This window comes from Gouania willdenowi, chromosome 6 (genome assembly GCF_900634775.1).
Source record: "Gouania willdenowi chromosome 6, fGouWil2.1, whole genome shotgun sequence".
NCBI lineage: Eukaryota > Metazoa > Chordata > Actinopteri > Blenniiformes > Gobiesocidae > Gouania > Gouania willdenowi.
Genome location: NC_041049.1, coordinates 27,795,958 through 27,816,262, shown reverse-complemented (window position 1 = coordinate 27,816,262; position 20,305 = coordinate 27,795,958). Strand labels below are relative to the sequence as shown.

At 41.3% G+C, this 20,305-nt stretch overlaps 1 protein-coding gene across 1 annotated transcript; it reads left to right on the top strand.

Moving 5' to 3' along the window:
* The first annotated feature begins 1,939 nt into the window (after positions 1 to 1,939).
* On the top strand, positions 1,940 to 20,254 carry nup160 (nucleoporin 160). Its single transcript, XM_028450868.1, has 34 exons — positions 1,940 to 2,093; positions 5,891 to 5,999; positions 6,132 to 6,342; positions 6,456 to 6,669; positions 6,739 to 6,929; positions 8,288 to 8,521; positions 8,698 to 8,795; positions 8,870 to 8,954; positions 9,048 to 9,116; positions 10,586 to 10,669; positions 10,753 to 10,923; positions 10,989 to 11,088; positions 11,161 to 11,326; positions 11,505 to 11,638; positions 11,712 to 11,872; positions 12,047 to 12,183; positions 12,266 to 12,330; positions 12,408 to 12,555; positions 12,699 to 12,768; positions 12,867 to 12,965; positions 15,525 to 15,644; positions 15,734 to 15,829; positions 15,907 to 16,001; positions 16,886 to 16,982; positions 17,059 to 17,164; positions 17,257 to 17,417; positions 17,495 to 17,552; positions 17,642 to 17,752; positions 17,928 to 18,051; positions 19,361 to 19,459; positions 19,532 to 19,673; positions 19,744 to 19,869; positions 19,937 to 20,026; positions 20,099 to 20,254. The coding sequence occupies exons 1-34, from the start codon at positions 2,006 to 2,008 to the stop codon at positions 20,192 to 20,194; spliced, it is 4,155 nt and encodes a 1,384-aa protein (XP_028306669.1). The 5' UTR covers positions 1,940 to 2,005; the 3' UTR covers positions 20,195 to 20,254.
* The last annotated feature ends 51 nt before the right edge of the window (positions 20,255 to 20,305 follow it).

Here is a 20,305-nt window from a genome sequence, read left to right as displayed (position 1 = left end):
AAGACGTTTTCTACACTGCACTATTTTTAAGAACATTAAAGTCGGCAACAAAACATTTAAAATAATCATTAAAAACATTTAAAATCATCAACAAACATCAACGACAACATGACCAAAAAGCTCCCTCTCAATCATAAAAAGAAAAAAAAGAGTGCCTTTAACTTTGATTTAAAAATGTTTACATTGGATGTTGACTTCAGCTCTGCTGGCAGTTTGTTCCACTTCTTTGCAGCATAACAACTAAAAGCAGCATCACCATGTTTACTGTGAGCTCTGGGCTCCACTATCTGACCTGTGTCCATAGATCTGAGAGACCTGCTGGGTTCATACCTGACTAACATCTAACTGATGTATTCTGGACCAAACCCATTCACAGATTTATACACCAGCAGCAGAACTTTAAAGTCTATTCTGAGGCTGACTGAGAGCCAGTGTAAAGACTTTAAAACTGGACTAATGTGTTCTCAAAGAACAAATTATACAAAACAATACATTACTTATTCATCCACACATAAGACAGTCATACACTCACATATGCATGCACACACACAGTGACCCGCACTCACTCACATTCACACACTCTGAGAAAAGAGAGGTGCCCACCACCTGTTTCATAGTGGAAATAATAGGACAGTAATGTTAAATAAAAGAGTGGATTCCTTGTTGTTATTGCCTTTTCATTTGAACAAATAATGAATAAACAAAATATATAGTTATTAAACAACACTTGCATTTGCCTTTTCTTATTTGTTTTATACTTCACAACTAAGATTTAGATCTTTTGGATATGGAGTTTTATGCAAATTTTGTAAAAACCTCCTCAAGAATAACTTCCTGGAGAAATGTGAAGATAAACCTATAGATATAGGTTGTAATTTGTCAAACTATAAATACAGTGCTCCAGAGCACTACAATGTTATTAACAAACTGCTACAGTGATGTACTGAAATACAATGTAACTGCATTTGTAGGTTGACCCATTAAGCTGATCATTTAGTATGTGTTTTTGTGAGTGGACAGCATGGGATGACATATTGCTGCACCTTACCATACCTTTATTATAGCCAATAATACTTTTAAAAATTCTAACTAATAATAAAACATTGTATGCTTGGGCATATGTCTTCTGACAATGTCTCATGAAAGTGTCATGGTAAGTACAGTGAAACTGTTTTAGTATTGCATTCTGTGTGTGCAGTGTTGGGAGTAACTAGTTATTTTTGTAATATATTACAGTAATATATTCCTTTTTGAAGTAACTCAGAAGTGTAACTCATTACAAAAGTGAAAAGTGGCAATATATTAATACCGGTAGTTACAATTTAAGTAACTCAAGTTACATGCATATTTAAGTGCATATTTGCTTTTTTTTTCTCACTGTTTGCAATTATTTGAGGAAAAAAAGATGAGGCAATACACAAGATCAATCTCTATATAAAAATAAAAGCTGAGCACACACAAAAGTAACATTGTTTGCGCGTGAAACTGCTGTCACTACCTTCTGAGAGAGACATATAGAGACAGACATTAACATGCATAAGCAGATATAGCACTGACATATCTGACTGTACATATTTCACTTTTTACTTTGGTAAAATATATTCATTTTTAACATTTCATGCCAATGCTCCCCCTTTTAAAGTGATCACCACCTACAGACTAAACAGTGAGTGTGCCTTCTTTCTCTATCCCTCCACTTCACTGTAATATTACTATATTAGACACCATTATCTGTGCATGATTGACAAAAATACAGGTACATTTACTGACACTAGTATATAAAAAGTGCAGTAAACGTGCGGCCGTAGAAGAAATGTACAGCTCTTCTCATTGAGTCCAGTGGGTGGCGGTAATGTGCCGATTATTGAGTGCCAACCTCCAAAAAAAAATCAACAAACAGAAGAAGAATGGAAAAAAAAAAACACACAGACAAAGAAGAAGAAGAAACCACCACAGAAGAAGAAGCGGCCGGAAGCCGTTTTGAAACAGTAGACGCGCGGTAAAGATGGCTGCATTGGACCGGAGCCTCGTGGAGATTTGCGGCTTCGAGCGCACGCCGGTTCGGACACCAAAGCAGGTGTCGGTGAATCCTGGTGAGTCTTTAACCCTCGGATCGTCTGTGATTGTCGGTCTTTTCGGGGCTCCGCCCACCAACTCTTAGCCTGCTAGCTGTTGTTAGCTTCTTCAGAACTGACAGACAGCCACTGACGTTCACCTGTTGTACTCTGAGGTCATTACACTTATTCAGTGCAGCGGGCTAGTTCGGTATACTGGCTGCGTGCCTGCGAAGCACCGGAGACACGACCGATGTTCCGGTGAAATCTGTAGACGGTCAGATTGTGTGACCTCGGGGGGCGACACTTCACACCGTTTCGTTGTGACATTTTTTTTTTTAATATATATATATGTACAAACAGTAGCATGTGGAGGAGAGCTTTATTTAAGGTTCTGGACAAACTGGCTTTAAATAAAGAACAACAACAACAAAAAAAAAAAATATATATATATATATATATATATATATATATATATACACACACACAAAGTGCAGCATGCGCTTCAAGTTTGATTGGCTGCAGGTGCTGTCATACAGTACTAGAACTGGCTTCATTAACTCATTCAGTGCCAGCCATTTTCAGATTTTCTACCCCCCTCAGTGCCAGCCGTTTTTGAGCATTTTGACTGATTTTTAAAGACCCACAGAATATTTTTTACTATGACTATCTGAAATCTGACACCCAATTCTGAAAGATTGAAGCCTCTACTTTCATTAAAAAAAAAACGTTTGTTTCTGGCTCGTTTCATTCTGTTATAATCAGCCATTGAATAGAGCAAGTTTTACACAAATTTTCAGTTTCAGAGCAGAAAGCTGAGAAAAAATTATTTTTGTTAAAAAAAAAAAAAAAAAAAAGCCCTGTCAGTGACTTTAAAGCTATTTTGTTTTGCTTTAGTGACAACTCTAACATCTGAACATTGTTTCCTTATATAAAACATAAAAAAAAAACAAAAAAAAAACACTAAGACCAGACTTTTGATGGCAAATTTATTATTTTGCTATCTGGGTCAGAGTTTAATGTATTTTGGCGTTCCTCCAACTTTCTCTCCCGTCATTCTGCACACACGTAACTTCCTCTTCGACTGCTTGCCCCATTTTTTTTTATTGTTTTATCTCACCATCGCCACACTATCCATGAGTTCCACACATGCTCTGGTTGAGTGTGCGCTGCTGGGAAGGTCAACTCTATACGTAGTGCCATTTTCTGTTTCATAAACGCCTTTCCTCCTCTCCCTCTGAGCTCGGCTGAGCATGGATTATCTCTCATCCAAAGGTGCGCTGCTACCTCCTACGTGGCATCTATTATTTTGCTATCTGGCTCACAGGCTGGGGATATTTTGTTTGTTTAGAAGACGTGTGTGGAAGAAACAGAAGTTGACAGACTGATGATCAGCATACACACTGCTGCATCGACTGACAATGAAGAATCAGAAAACAGATCAACGTGTGTTTGTCTCTGTGTTTTAAATTGGATGAAATAAGGTCATGGTCTATGTATATTCGTTAATATTAAATGAATGAGATGATTATTAGAGCTGTCTGCTTATGAAGGACACATATGGACAGATGTGTTACCTGTGTGCAGGGCCATGCAGAGACCTTTGGAGTTAAAGTGTCACACGGAGCACAAACAACCTCCTCCTTAAGCAGCATCCCTGGAGGATGAAATGTTACTTATGAACTACATGAGCTACTCTGATGGACAAAACACACACGGCAATGTTGTCGTGTGTGTTTTGTCCATCAGATTGTAGTTCAAATTTGTTGTAATTGATTGTAATCGAATTTGGACTTCGATTCGTGGCCACGAATTTGGTACATCGTACAGATTCATAATCTATACCCTTTAGTATTTGTGGTAGGGCTGGGCGATATGGCCTTTTATAAATACCGCGATATTTTTAGGCCATGTCACGATACACGATATATATCTCGATATTTTGCATTACCCTTGAATTAACACTTTGATGCACAAAATCACACCAGTATGATGATTCTATATGTCTACATTAAAACATTCTTGATCATACTGCATTAATATATGCCAATTTTAAACTTTCATGCAAAAAAGGGGATATCACAACTAAGTCAAAGTTGACATAACTGTATTTATTAAACAGTGAGTGGCTCAAACATAAAATTGTCAACAGAAAGTGCACGTTCTGTGCAAAATTGTCACAGAGACATTTCAAAACAAGACATTAGTGCAGGATGCAACTCACATGGCATTTCAAAACACAAAATTAAAGTGCACTTTTTGTACATAATGCCACTACAATATTTTAAAACAAATAGTGCCCTTTTGTGCATGTTGTCATTAAGATGACATTTCAAAAAAAAAAAAAAAAAAAAAAACTCCGCGAGTTTAACGGTATGGTCATTTTCAACACCGCACAGACTACAAGCTGCGATATATCGAGTATATTCGATATATCGCCCAGCTCTAATTTGTGGTGCTAATAATAAACATAATACAATAATTCAATGATATAAAAGCTATGTATTCGTGCTTTTATTCAGTTTGACTATCAACTTTTCATAAAACGGGTCATATATTTTATATTGATGCATATTTTATTTAATTTGTGCGTATAAACCAAAATGTTATTAACAAGTACTGATGTGTTTAAATGAGAGAAAAATCTAAATTAAATTGCATTCATGGCAATGACTGTACTACTTCACTGAAATCAAGGTATTGTAATTGCATAAAGTAATATTAATGCTTCAAAGAACAAATCAGTTAAAAAACATTTTGAAAATATTTCTTTTATCACTGACATTCCATCAATTCACGATATAAGATATGTTAAATTGACCCCACTCATGTGTACATAATGCACAGGCCTATAAATAAGTGGGCTGCTCAGTCAAATTAAATATGGTCATTTAAGTTTTTAATTTAGAGAACCTTCTGATTTTCAGCTTCATCACAGTGAAGTCTGGACCTCTTCTCATTGAGAGCGAGGCCTGATCAAGTCAGATATATTGTCAAAAGGGCAACTTTATTGCTGTGATTGTAATTAAATTAAATATTTATATATATATATATATATATATATATATATATATATATATCTTTTTTTCAAACTTTAATAAATAAAAATAGTTTTTATCTACAAATTCGATTAATCGCTTAAATCGATTTTTTGCCCAGCCCTATTATTGCCTTATAGGTGATATTCTAATTTTCTATATCACCAAAATAGAAATGTCAATATATCTTGAATCTTAATATATTGCCCAGGCCTAATTCAAGCATAGAAATCAAGGATTGGGACGTGCTTTTTCAGCCAATCGGAAACCTTTTTACAAACCAAGTAGTCCATGAGCTGTTTGGGGTGTTACTATTGACTGCGAGACAAAACTTGAAGCACGTTTAAGTCTTGTGGGTAGTGAAGATGCAATGGCAGACATTCCATGAGGAAAGATCTCCATTGTAGCGTGCGGCACAAATACACTGCAAAGCAAGCCAAAGATGGTAGACGGATGTGGAGAAGGAAGAGTCTAAGAGGGAGAGTGACAAGAGATGGGATAACAGATGTGTGCATTAGCAAAAATGCTAGTGAATGACAGCAAAAAAAAGGGAAGAGAGGGGACACACAGTTGTTTCCATACCAGTCTCACAGATTTTACATACTGCAGCTTTATTGCAAGAATACACGGTGAACAAACTAATAACACTGCAAAATTACACAGTGGATCATCAGTAGTTTTAGGACTCCCTCAGATCTCTGACAGTCACCATTTCTAGCAGCTGAGCAGTGCCCCTGTGTTAGCTCTGTACATGTGTAACCTTTGTGTACAGTCGTTAGCTGTGTTTTCTGTGCTCAGGTGTTGATCCTCTCCCTGGTGGTCTGAAGTTTCCTGACAGTGCGGGTGCGTTTCATTATGAGGAGAGCGGGACTCTGCTGTCTATCACCAGCAACAGGTTCATCCACTGGTGAGTAAAACAAGTATCCACCTGAGTCAGCGTGATTAACCACCTTATTCTACGACCACCAGAGAAACTCACATTAAAGACACAAGGCGTACACTTTTCTAACCATGTGTGTAACGGCTCTATGTTCTGCAGGTCTACGTGTGGGGATGCGCTGCAGCTGGTGGAGATGTCTCTGGACACCAACCTGCTGAATAACTCAATCAGACTGCGCTTCCATCACTGTGCGGTGCTGCCAGGAGGAGTTTTCATCCAGGAGACGCTCAACAATGTAGTCGTCCTCGTCTGCACCAATCAGAGCATTCACAGGCTGCTGCTCCCACACCCATCATGCATGTACCGCAGCGTGAGTCTCAATCTCACCTCCCTTAAACCCAAGACATCTTCGGGTTTGGTGCCAATCCTTGTCTGTGTGTTTGTGACTTTTCCATTTTTTTGTCTCCGTGTCCCCTGCTGCAGGAGTTGGTGACGGAGCCGCACATGCAGTCGATTTTCACAGACTTTGGACAGCTGAACGTCGAAGATCCATCTCAAAGCTTTGTCCTTCCTGGCCCGACGTCTCCGTCTGGGGCCTGCACGGCCTGGATCAGCACCCTGGGACATGCACACTTTGCCCTGTCTTCAGCAGCAGGGGGCGTCACCGTGGTAACACTGCCACCACCGGACAGTGGAGGTACAGGCTGCTGTGGACCTCAAACTGTCCTCAGCAGTACTGAAGTGTGTGTGTGTGTGTGTGTATCAGGGGACGTGTCCGTGCTGGACCTCAGGAGGACGTCTGTGATGATGAAGATTACTGGGTGGGTGTCCTCGGCAATGCGCAGTGATCAGATTCCAGCTGACTCGGTGCTCAGTCTGAGTGTTGGAGTGCTGCAGGAAGACTCCTTCATCTTTGTTCTGTGTCACGACCACAAGCTGCGTGTGTGGTCTCTGCAGGTACACACACTTTCACGCACACCAACACACACTCTCACACATACTCCTGCTTAGAAATGTGCTATATTTTATCGTTTATGATTTATCGTCAAAAACATTCTCACCGGTAAGAATTTGTCATCCCACGGTATAAACGATAAATTCCCATGTCGGAAATTAGCGAGGCCACGGGCCATTTGTCCCTCAATTTAGCTAAGAATGCACCCCAAAAAAACCGTGTTCCACGGACCAAAACTGCCCCTGTTTGTTGTGAACTTATTATTCTCTGGAGCAGAACGTTGTTTACGGAAGCTCTGACGTCCACCGCCCCCCGCGCACACCACCGTCTGTCTGTCAGGTACCCGTTTTAGCTACCTGAAGCTGCCATACTGCGATGCATCATGGACCGCTACTTGGTTAAGACCAGACAACCATCCAACAAAGGGAACCAATCCAAGTTCCTCCGTCAGATCCACCCAAAGTTCCACAAACACGGGGATAGAGATGAACCTGTAGCAAGATTATGAACTGGTAACTCAACTAAAGCTAACTATGCTAAGCTAACCCACCGACACACAGACTGAGCTAACACTAACCACTCCAAATAAGGAATAGACAAGTAAAAAGAACACGTCTTACTGTCATAAAACCACAGAGAGCCATCGATTTGTTTATGGTCAGATTTAACACTTTACTATGTCAGGATAAAAACTAAACATGTCACACGTTAACAAATAAGTGTTAGCATAAATAATAATGTCACTATTCATCCGTCCCAATTTGTGAAACGCAATTATTTTTTCATTGTATTTCACGTGTTCACAGACAAAGCTGGTCCCATTAGACTAATGTAACTATTGAAAATATTACACCAAAATATACTGAATGATTAAATCATCAGTTTGATCTGGTTTAATTATAGGAAATCAGAGATTTTTTATCAATCTTGACTTTATGTAACTCCTAAGATGAATGAAACAAAATTCAGCAACGGTAAAAACACTAATGGAGTTATTTTTGCTTTTCATGTGCTTTTTTTTTTTCAGAAAATAATTTTATTTCAAATGAGGAAATAAATGAATTGCATACAATAACACTAATAGTGATCCAAATGCAAAAATAAATTCCATAAAACATCAGCTCATGAACTCTGAGTCAGCAGCTATTGTAGCCTTTTTAAATGTGTCTAATGTTGATGTATTTACATTTATTTGTGTTTGTAAAAAACCTGTTTACACTAAGTTGTCATTTTTTATTCTTATTTTTTAATAGTTTTTATTTATCATTATCGTGATAAATACCAGAAATTATCGGGATAATTTTTTTTGTCACTATCGCCCATCCCTACTCCTGCTGTAATTCTGTTTTTGGGTCCACAGGGACAGACCTGTCTACTTGAAGCAGACATGTTGGACTTCATGCCAGCCTGTAAAGGCGTTCATCGCCTCTCTGGACTGAAACATCGTCTTCGTCTCAGCTGTTCTCCAACTACGGGGATAAGTGTGTGTGTTTACTTGTCTGTCCCTCAGAGAGGACAATTCACCGTCCTACAACTGATCACTGACCATCACCGCTACAGCCTGGAGCACATCTCCACGTTGTTCAGCACGCAGGTACACGCATGTCCACAGGTGCACACAATTATCTACAGACACGCACTCATACTCGCTTATCCACATAGGCGCAAATACTAATCCGCGCATGCACGCACAATTATTCAGAGATTTACAGACACCCTTACAATTCAGTGCGTATGTGCACACTTTAATTTGTCCTCATCTATCCTCAGGAGACATTGGTGGACTTCTGTCTGACCTCCTCTGATGTTTGGGCTCTCTGGTTGGATGACACCAACCAGGCTGTGGTCAAATACATCAGCTTTGAGCAGTGAGTTAGTCTCTCACACACACACACAGACACACACACACACACACACTCACTCACCCATTTGTGTGTGACAGTAACACGGCCGGGCAGTGGAATCAGGTGTTTGTTCAGCCTCCTCCTGAGGAAGAGGTGCATGTTGGATTGGACCTCGACCCTCGGGTAAGTCTGAGCCTCAACCTCAAATTAAACCAGTTTAACCAGTTAAAGGATGAACTGGGTGCAACTGAACTTTATTTTTTACTGTGTAAACAGGAAACGTACCTGGAGCTGCTTTTCTCTCCTCTACGCTTTACTGCCTCCGCCATCGTCAAAGCTCTGCAGGTACACACACAGAAACACACACACAGACTAAGGCTGAGCAATTTTGGAAATTTCCTCAATATTGTGGTTGCGATTTAATATGCTATTATTTTTTTCAAAATCCTCATGTATTTTTCAACAGAGATGAGCCATAAATTAATCTGTAAAACTATATGGGTTAGGCTTATGTTCAGATAAAGGCAAACAAAGCATGACACACACACATATATATATACACTAGGGATGCACCGAATATTCAGTGGCTGAATAGATTCGGCTGAGTATTGCAAAAAAAGCCACATTCGGTCTTCAGTTTAGTGAGTAAAAAAGCAAGGCCGAATAGTAGCTTGTGACAGTAGCAAAGGCAACTGGAATATTTAAAAAATGTCAGAATATTCAATAAACATTTACTTACTTTAAAAAACATGTCTAAAAATGTATTCTAGGCCATGTATGCACTATTTAAAAAAAAAAAAATTAATTGTGAAAATTTTAACCATATTCAGTATTCGGACAAGCGCTTATATTTTCTTCGGCTTCGGCCTCAAATTTTCATTCCGGTGCATCCCTAATATACACACACACAAAGATGAAGAAAATGTATTTGTTCTTGTATATCTACTGATGCACATATTAAATTATTTCTCTACAGGCAAGGAAACACACTGCTAAGGTTGGGTATCGCCAGGTACCTCACGATACGATACTGTCGGGATATTTTGCCCACGATACAGCGATTCTGCGATAACTGATATATTGCAAGAAATTTCATCCACGATACATTACAACACTGAAGAAATTCAGAATTGATCTACTGCACTGAATCCATTTCACAGGAATTACAAAACATTGTCAATCAATTTCACATGAATGACAGCCAAGTAAAACAAAGTGTATACAGCACAGTGGCTCTTCTTAAAGGTATTGTGGACAATGTTTAAAAAAGAAACGCCCTCTCCTCATTTTGAAAAAAAACGCGCATGCGCAACACGCCTACGTGTGCACAGCTCTGTTTACAAGTTGGTGTGGACATCGGTCATACAAGCTTACCTTACAAAAGAAGATTTGCACTTTTCCCACTATGTCAGACTCGCCACCGGTAAGTGAAAATCCGTTTTCAAAGGACCCGGTGCGCACCGGGCACGAGCACGTACGACGGCCTTTCGTAAACATGATTGACAATTAGGAGGACCAATAGTCTTGATGATCCACCCGGAAGCTAAACATCATCTACAATACCTTTAACACGCACACATATACTGTAAATGTGTAAATATCCACTCCTCACCTATTGTCTCATTGTACTGTGTATGTACTGCATTATCTCTGTGTATCATGTGCATGTATGTTGCAATATTTAAAAAAAAAAATACAATATTTGCCGCCAAGGTATCGATAACATACGGCAAGCGATATATCGTAATATTGATATTTTGGCATACCACTACACACTGCATCGTATGGATTAGATTGTTGTTGTGTGTCTGTAGATTTACAGACGTGGCTCAGAGAAGGTTTCTGACTATTCCTGGGATTCCCTGAAGAAAGAGGTGACGTTGGCAGTGGAGGCAGAGGTGGGTCTGTGTGTGTTTCCTTGTGTGTAGAGGTTTTCAGCCTGTGATTCTTTAAAATATGATGTTGGTGTGTGATGCTGCAGCTGCAGAGCAGTGTAACGGAGTCGGAGCTGTCTCAGAAGGAGCACCGACAGCTCCAGGAGGAGCTGTGGTGTCGCTTCTACTCCCTCTGTCTGCAGTACCAGGAAGTGCAGGCAGCAGCGCTGGGCCTAAGCGTGAGCGCCAACACTGGCATGGTGTGCGTGCTGCGCAAGGTAAACTGCAACACTTACTACAGGTGTGTTTCTGGTTCTTAACTCTTTCTCCCTCTGTGTTTCAGGGTTTTGTGTCTTTCCTGTTGCCGTGTTTCGCTGTGGATCATCTCTACCTTTCCAACGAGCAGTACCTGAGCACAGAGGAGGACACGCCAATTACTGAAGGCACTAACCAGCTTAGGTTAACCAGCACTAACTAGTCCTTCAGCAGTCTCTTAAGTTCTGATTAATCCTCAGACCCTGACCTGGGGCGGGACGTCCTGCAGCTCTTCCAATGCCTGCGCCTGGTTAGTGATGCAGTTTCCATGGATATGGCCTATGAGATGGAGAAAGCCGTGGAGCACCTGCAACCTCCTGAAAGAGCGGCGGAGCTCGTCCTGGAAGCACTGCTGTGCAATGACAAGTCTGTGTCCTCACCCTGTGTTTCTACCCCCTTTAATGGCTGTCCTCACCTGTTTCTGTATTTACTCTTCCTTATCACGTGACCTTGTTTGTTCATACCTTTCCTTACCTGTCCTTGCATGTGTTTATGTAATTCCATACTGTCCTCACCATTGTCCACACATGACTCTGTCCTGCAGTGATAATGTCCTTGTGGACATTCAGAACAAACTTCAGGACATTAGAAACCCAACAGCAGCCATGATGGTCCTTCTGAGGGAGATGGACCTGGAGACAGATTCTGATTGGTGCAGGGACATTCCACTGGCTCCTGGTAGGCTGTGGAGAGAGGAGTGAGACTAAAGTCTCCCCTTTCTGTCCTCAATGTGTCCACTGTGTGTCCTCAGGTCAGAGTTTGAGTGTAAGACTTAGCCTGTCTCAGCTCTACGGCAGCAATTTGGCCCTGAGCGTCGTCTGTCAGGCTGTCAGTCACATGACCATGACCCGAGCACAGCTCTGCCGAGACCTGCTGCTGCTACAGAAGATCTACCTGAGGCTGGGCGACAATGTACGCACAACTACACAAACATTACACACCCATGCTGCAGCTTGTGCTGTTGAGTATTGACTAGTTGCTAAAACCTTCATTAAAACACTCTGTGTTTCTGTGTTGTGTTATTAAGTCTCTGTCTCTCTCTCTCACACTTTGGGTGTGTGTTGTTGTGTCCCTGTTTGTGTATAGGTGTTTTTGGGTGGTGGTCTCCACCTGCTCCAGCTGCAGCAAGATCTTGTTCCCCGTTGCTCTCACCTGCTCTCGTCCTATCAGCTGCTGCGACAGCTCGCTAACACTCTGGCCTCTTCCGTCCCAATCGATGCATTGTAAGTCAAACGACCGCCCCGTGATGTCATCAGCACCGGATGTTACATCATCAATGTTGTTTTAAATGTTTGTGGTTTTTAGAGAGGCAAACATGCAGCACCTAAACACACTGGAGCTGTCAGATTGTCCAACTACGCCCTCATCAGGTCAGTGAGCACATACACAGACCCATGCACACACTATGTGCTGCAGATGTTAACTTGTTGTTGTTCACTGTGCTCAGACCTCGGTGCTCAGACGTTGCTGGAGCTCTTCTACAGAACATCAGCTCGGAGGACAATAGTCTCTCATCTCTTCGATCAGCAGCAGAACAATTCTCTGCTGTGGAGTCACATGATGTCCAACATGGTGACTCTCTTGACCCAGCTGCTGTATCCTCCACACACACAATGGAAGTTAGGACTTTTGGAAGGAATATGAAACAGCTGCTGCTAAGGACATCACAAAAAGCCTTGGAAGTTGTCTCTTGTGTTTAAGTGTAAGCTGCTTTTTGATCCTTCACTATGTATCCCAGTTGGCCCAGTAACCCTGGTTTCCAGTTCCCAGAGTGTCTGATGGCACACTGTCAGTACACACAGCTTCAGGTAAGAAAGCTGTCTGTGTGTTCATGATTTTAGGACATTGAGGACCATTATCAATGTAAGATTGTGGTCACCTAAACCAAAATTATGTGTGTATGCAGGCATACGTGCGTCTGATTGGTCCGTGGTGTCAGGTGAACATCGGTTCCTGTCGCTTTGTGCTGGGTCAGTGTTACTTGGCCAACGGGGAAGGTCAAAAGGTCAGTGTCATGCCAATCATCATCAGTGAATTACGCTGTGTTCCAGACACTCTGAACTCTGGATCCATACGATAACAGCGCTGTGATTTATCGCCAAATCGATATTTTTTTTCCTTACATCCTTACTAGTAGCATCAATGTCTGCCTGGCCACCGAGTGTGCCTCAGTTCAAAGTATTATCAACCTTAGTATTTTCAGAAATATTGTTTTGTTGTATTTATATATTCATTTAAATTTATCAAAAAGCATTTACAATGCTACAGTATGCACTGTTGGGCTCAATTTTTGACGAATAAAAAATTTGTGTGAATTGTTTGTGCAGGGCAGAAGATGTGCTGTAGCGAGTTTGGTATCAATTGAACAAAAATTGTAGAAGGAGGTGGATTTGGTTTAAATGTACCAAAGTGTTTTCAGTGTTGTGGTTACATTTTAGTGAAAGTAGCAAATCTGTAGCATATATATCGTGGGGCAAAAAAATATTTAGTTTGCCACCAATTGTGCAAGTACTCCGACTTAAAAAGATGAGAGGCCTGTAATTTTCATCATAGGTATACCTCAACTGTGAGAGACAAAATGAGAAACAAAATTACGTTGAAGGATTTTTAATGAATTTATTTGCAAATTATGGTGGAAAATAAATATTTAGTCAATAACAAAAGTTCATCTCAATACTTTGTAATGTACCCTTTGTTGGCAATGACAGAGGTTAAACGTTTTCTGTAAGTCTTCACAAGGTTTTCACACACTGTTGCTGGTATTTTGGCTCATTCCTCCATGCAGATCTACTCTAGAGCAGACTTTCAACTCCCTCCAAAGATTTTCTATGGGGTTGAGATCTGAGATTGGCTAGGCCACTCCAGGACCTTGAAATGCTTCTTATGAAGCCAGTCCTTCTTTGCCTGGGCGGTGTGTTTGGGATCATTGTCGTGCTGAAAGACCCAGCCACGTTTCATCTTCAATGCCCTTACTGATGGAAGGAGGTTTTCACTCAAAATCTCATGATACATGGCTCCATTCATTCTTTCCTTTACACGGATCAGTCGTCCTGGTCCCTCATTTTCTATTTTGGTTTTATCTGACCATATGACATTTGCCCAATCCTCTTCTGGATCATCCAAATCCTCTCTAGCAAACTTCAGACGGGCCCGGACATTTACTGGCTTAAGCAGGGAGACGCGTCTGGTACTACAGGATTTGAGTCCCTGGCGACGTAGTGTGTTACTGATGGTAGCCTTTGTTACTTTGGTCCCAGCTCTCTGCAGGTCATTCACGAGGTCCCCCCCCATGTGGTTCTGGGATTTTTGCTCACCGTTCTTGTGATCATTTTGACCCCACGGGGTGAGATCTTGCGTGGAGCCCCAGATCAGGGACATTATCAGTGATCTTGTATGTTTTTCATTTTCTAATAATTGCTCCCACAGTTGATTTCTTCACACCAAGCTGCTTACCTATTGCAGATTCAGTCTTCCCAGCCTGGTGCAGGTCTACAATTTTGTTTCTGGTGTCCTTTGACAGCTCTTTGGTCTTGGCCATAGTGGAGTTTGGCGTGTGACTGTTTGAGGTTGTGGACAGGTGTCTTTTATACTGATAATGAGTTCAAACAGGTGCCATTAATACAGGTAACAAGTGGAGGACAGAAGAGCCTCTTACAGAAGAAGTTACAGGTCTGTGAGAAACAGAAGTCTTGCTTGTTTGTAGGTGACCAAATACTTATTTTACCGAGGGATTTACCAATTAATAATTAAAAATCCTACAATGTGATTTTCTGGATTTTTTTTCTCATTTTATTTCTCATAGTTGAGGTATACCTATGATGAAAATTACAGGCCTCTTATCTTTTCAAGTGGGAGAACTTGCACAATTGGTGGCTGACTAAATACCTTTTTGCCCCGCTGTAGTTAACTTGTTTGGAATTTTCAAAATGTTAAACTTTAGAGGCTCCCTGCAGTCCCACCTTTTGGATTATTGCAACTGACGCAACCTTTGTGCAAAATTTTGTGATTGTTCGCGGATGGGAAGAAGGATTTCCTCGGAAAAAAGAACATGAAGGATAAAAATAGGTTCCCGGCAGCTTGTGCTGCCTGGCCCCTAATTAAAGATTACGGACAAAGCATCTTTACACACATTTATTACTGTGGAAAATGTATTAAGAAGTTTTAATAGAGTAAGATGGTGTTAAAAATAGGATGTCAAAAATGCTCAACATCCCACAGTGGATTCAAACTTGTGAATAGATAGTTAAGGCAGTGGGCACTTAACTATCAGGCCACCACTGCCCTAAACCAGTATATACCTATTACATACCAGTATAACCAGTTGATTAGGATGAACACTCCTTCACTGTGTTAAACACCATCAGCAAGTCCCAGCATCAATGCTGTTCTGCTCAATCTGGTGTCTGTGTTAACTGATGACAAATTTCTGAGCACAACCAGCTAACACTATCACCAGCTGGTTTTAAACATCACACAGAGTAACTCTGTCATTAACTGCTGAGTATTCAGTGCCTAATGGCTTCATGTGACTGAGGGGGCGGAGCTTCCCTGTGTTTCTCTTCAGGCACTTCAATGTTTCCAAGAAGCAGCGACGGAGGTGGAGAAGGAGGAGTTTTTGATGAAACTCATAGCAGGTGAAGATGAAGAGGCCACGCCCACTCATAGACTACAATACTACAACAAGGTACACGTGTTAAATACACACCTGTATATATACACTCAAAACACATGTACGCTTACGCGTGTGTGCGCGCATGTGTGTGTGTTTTGCAGGTGTTACGGCTGCTGGAGGGTGTGGCTCTACCTGAGCTGGTGATCCAGTTAGCTACTTTAGGCATTTCAGAGACAGACGGTGATGTGAACAGTCAGGTGGGCGTGGTCAATAGAAGGTGGTGTGGTCAGTGCATAAAGTGGTTAGTGCAAATGTGTTAGTGTGTGTTTTTCAGGCCGCTCTGTGGACTCGTATTTTCAAACATCATCTTGATCTGGGACACAACAGTGAGGCATACGAAGCTCTGACCCAGAATCCCGACAGCAGCATGTACGCTTGTTTTTATAACTATAATCATATAACCAACACGTATGTTTATTTATATAAAAAGGAATAATGGTAATAAAATAATAACGGCAGCATGTGTACTTTTTTGTATAACAATAATAATACAGCAGCATGGATGTTTATATAAACATGATTAGGGGTGGGAGATATAGCCAATGCATCATCATTCAGACATGGTAATCGATAATCGATTCATACATTTCTAGTAATCTTTTATTTAAATGGTAAGTTAAAAGAAATACAGTAGAAGGATATTTTAATGGATTAACTGATATCTTAAAAGCACTTTTGTACTTCAGCTGCTTATTTAGTTTATATGTAATATACTTATTAAACTGTATCTGTCTTCTAGAACAGCCTTTTTTATTTATTGTATACGTTACAAGCAAGGATGCTGCTACTTTGGCTCTTCACCATGCAGTTCTAACTGAACAGTTTATACATGTCCTCAGTGATCACAGTGAGAAACTAAGAAATGCTGTGAAAAAGTGGATCAAGATGCATCGATTCATAATAAAATCAGCAGAATGTACGCTTATTTATATAGATATATTACAGCAGCATGTACCGGTATGTTATATTCACGTTGTAATAATTAAAAAAAAAAAAAAATAGAGCTTATGTTTAGTAAACAATATTATATAACAGCAGTATGTAGGGTTATTTGTATAACGATAATCTAATGTTAATAATAGAATAGCAGCATATATGTTTATTATTAATGATGTAACAATTATCTCAGCAGCGTGTACACCTAATATAATAATGGTTTATAGAGAATGCAGGTAAGATGCTAAATGTTTAGACAAAGGACTTATTCTGTCATCATGGTAACAGAAGAAACTCCTGTGTGTGTCTGCATGTAGGAGGTTGGACTGCCTCCGTCAGCTGGTCGTCGTACTCTGTGAACGCTCACAGCTTCAGGATTTGGTTCGATTCCCGTACGTTGATCTTCATGAGGAGGTAATGGAGCTCTTGCCTGGTGTGCACCTCATTCAGTGTCTGTTGGTCTTTACTACACACTGAGCGCCTTTGTCAGGTCGTGACCATCATCGAGTCCAGAGCACGAAGTTTGGACCTGCTGACACACAACTACTACGAACTGCTGTACGCCTTTCACATCGCACGGCATAACTACAGGAAGGGTACGACACTAGCTCTGCTGTGCATGTGTAAATGTTATTTCAAGTTTCTAAAGCTGTCTCTTTGTGTTTGTGTGTGTGTGGGTCGTGCATAGCGGGGACTGTCATGTTTGAGTTGGGGATGCGTTTGGGTCAGGAGGTGCGCACTCGACATGGTCTGCACAAACAGGTCAACTGTTTTCTGTCGGCGCTCAACTGTTTACAACTCATCGACCCACAATACTCGTGGATCCTCAGGCCGTCCTCTGGAAGCACGGTAACACACACTCATTACACACATCTTCTATGCTGATGACACACACACTCAATAATTTGAGTGTTTGTTTTCTGTAGTATGAACGTCAGGGAGCATCTCCGAAGAGAAACTCAGATGGAGAGTTTGCAGAGCCAGGTCTGACACACACACACACACACACACACACACACACACACACATTTTTAGCTCAGTACTCTAAGCCCTCCCCTCTGGTGCCCCTGCAGGCAGACGTCAGGTAGATGTGTTGGAGCTGAAAGATCTGCAGAAGGAGTACATCTTGTCCCGGTGCCGCCTCACGCTCGCTCAACATCATGCGCCTTCCGCCGCTCTCGCAGGTAAGCTAACATTATTCTTGTTAATGTAAAGCTACAATTAGGATTCTGCAATCGATTGTTAACACTTGAGCTGATGTTCATAAAAACAGAGTTCAGTTATATTGAATTATTGTGCCATTGCTGGAAAACGTGAGAAATAATACTGTTGGACTAAATTTCTTTTTTTTCCCGGTAGGTGGGGCTTCAGCTGAGGAGCTTGTCTCTCTGTTAGTCCAGGCTGGTCTGTTTGACTCCGCCCTTTCTCTTTGTCAGACCTTCAAACTGAGTCTGACTCCTGTGTTTGAGGGTCTTACCTTCAAGTAAGTGTGTATGCATTGGTGTTCTTGTATTCTTGACATTTGATGACTTTCTTTTATGATAACACACCTACAAAATCCTCCAATAATCCAACAGTTCTACACCTTCTAAAAATGCTCCCACACAATGTGCTCATTCATTAATCCAATGTGAGCTGTTTTTGCTCATCTTTGGTTTTGGTCCCGAGTGGACAAATGTGGAATTTCAAACACTTATGGCACGTTCACACCAAACATGTCAAAAGCATCAGGTGTACATACACGATATATGGTAGACGAGCTTCTAGGATTGTCAAGAGCTCCCGAGATTTCAATCTTTTGACGTTGCAGTGAGTGCAGTGTGGGGGCATCAGTGTAAGTGTGTGCAGTTCTGTGGGTGTCTTTCAGACTTCCCATGAATCAGCTGTGCAACCCTGGGACCGGTGCCTGCCTGAAGCCTGGAATCTTTACTTTCAAACAATAATCACTCCATTCTTGGCTTTTTTTTTTTCACGTCTGCAGCCAAGCTGCACTGTGAGCTCTTACACACGACATGCTGCATTGGTCTAGCATAAAGGTCATTTTGAATCTGTGAACATCAGCCAAGAGGGAAAGTTGAGCACACTGCACTACTTATTATTATGAGTCCTTTGTGTGGTAAAATGTAGATGTTTCAAAACCTGTTTATGCAGGTGAACACTAGCATTGTGTCTGCTCCATGGAAGGTGTTTTATATTACAGGCAGGGTCCAGTGCAGATTGCAAAGTCTGTTTTCTAATCCTTTATGATGTGCCATGTTGGCTTCCAACTGGACTGAGCTGCTGAATCTTTTGAAATTAACCTCAGGATTTTTGCTTATACACTGCAACAGTTCCTCTCAGAATGAGTGAGTGTAAATGTGTACAAATGTACGTTTTTACCAACTGTGCTCAGCAACACGAACTGATGGGCTGTTCTCTTCTCCGCTTGTGGGTGCGTCGTTACCGTAGTGCTATCACTGCCAAAGATCTGATATTAATGGGGGAAATGGTTGCATAAAGATTAAGGAAGCAGGCTGGTAATCTGTTGATCCAACCTGGGGATGAATGGACTGATGAACTAGTCCCTTAACTTCAAATGCTCATGTTATGTTGCTTTGGATAAAAACGTCTGCTAAATGAAAAAATTAATAAGATAACCACCTCAGTGTACACTTTGGTGCTAAAATTTCACAGTAAATGGACAACATGGAACAACAATGAGCCTGATGGTTAATGGAACATGAGGGAGGGGCATAAGATGACCCAGTTGCTGAAATTAGTACAGATACTGGTGTGTTTTGTTCTTTGTTTAGGTGCATTAAGCTGCAGTTTGGAGGAGAAGAGGCTCAGAATGAAGCTTGGAGCTGGTTGGCTGCAAACCAGTTGACTGTGGTCAACACCAAAGAATCCAGGTGGGAATGTAAACAAAGTGAGCTGTGTGTAAACAAATTATGCAGTGTGTAAAGGTGGGTGTGTATGTGCAGTGCTGCTGATGAGGCGTGGCGGTTGCTCTCATCGTACTTGGAGAGATTTCCTGCCACAAACGGACAATATCATCGTTATGTCATCAACAAGCTGCTGACACACGCTGTGCCTCCACCTGATTGGCTGCTTGCTGCTTACAAGGTGAGGGGGTGGGGCTTATCAGGTGTTCATCCATTCAGCCGTCATACCTGAACACGGTGCTTGTTTACAGCGTGTGGATGCTCCGGCTTTGCTTCGCCTCCTGCTGAATTTTGACCTTTTGGATGCTGCAGCAGAGCTGGTTTTAGAGTATGTGGACGCTGTCCAAGGACGAGGACACCAATACTTTGGAATTGAGGTTTGTGTCTGTATTCTAATGTGTGTGTGTTACACTATTTGCTGAATACTTGTGTCTGTGAGTCTAGAGGCCATTGTCGTCGTTGGCATCTCCCGCTTGGCTTCCGTACACATCCATTGATCAGTTGCTGCTTGCGCTCAGAGAGACACACAGTGCTGTGAGTAAGCCACCTTTTTTTGTTTGTGCTTTATCTGTTAACATCTCTCTCTCTCTGTGTGTGTGTGTGTAGTTGTATGACAGAGTGCGGTTGAAGTTGTCAGAGTATCACACTGCAGTGGAGCAGATGAGCAACAACAGACTGCGAGCAGTGAGAGCAGCTCAGTGACCTTTTACACTCCCCGCTGCATTTGTTTATCAGTGAAATAAAGTTTGTACTTAACTCAAATCTGTGTGCTGGTCCTCATATGCTCACTAGGGTGAACTGTGTCAGAAAAGA

Coding starts and splice junctions, on each gene's coding strand:
- nup160 (XM_028450868.1), top strand. CDS start 2,006: ATGGCTGCATTGGACCGGAGCCTCGTGGAGATTTGCGGCTTCGAGCGC. Junction 12,184..12,265: donor TCCGTCCCAATCGATGCATT/GTAAGTCAAACG, acceptor TGTGGTTTTTAG/AGAGGCAAACATGCAGCACC. Junction 12,331..12,407: donor TCCAACTACGCCCTCATCAG/GTCAGTGAGCAC, acceptor CACTGTGCTCAG/ACCTCGGTGCTCAGACGTTG.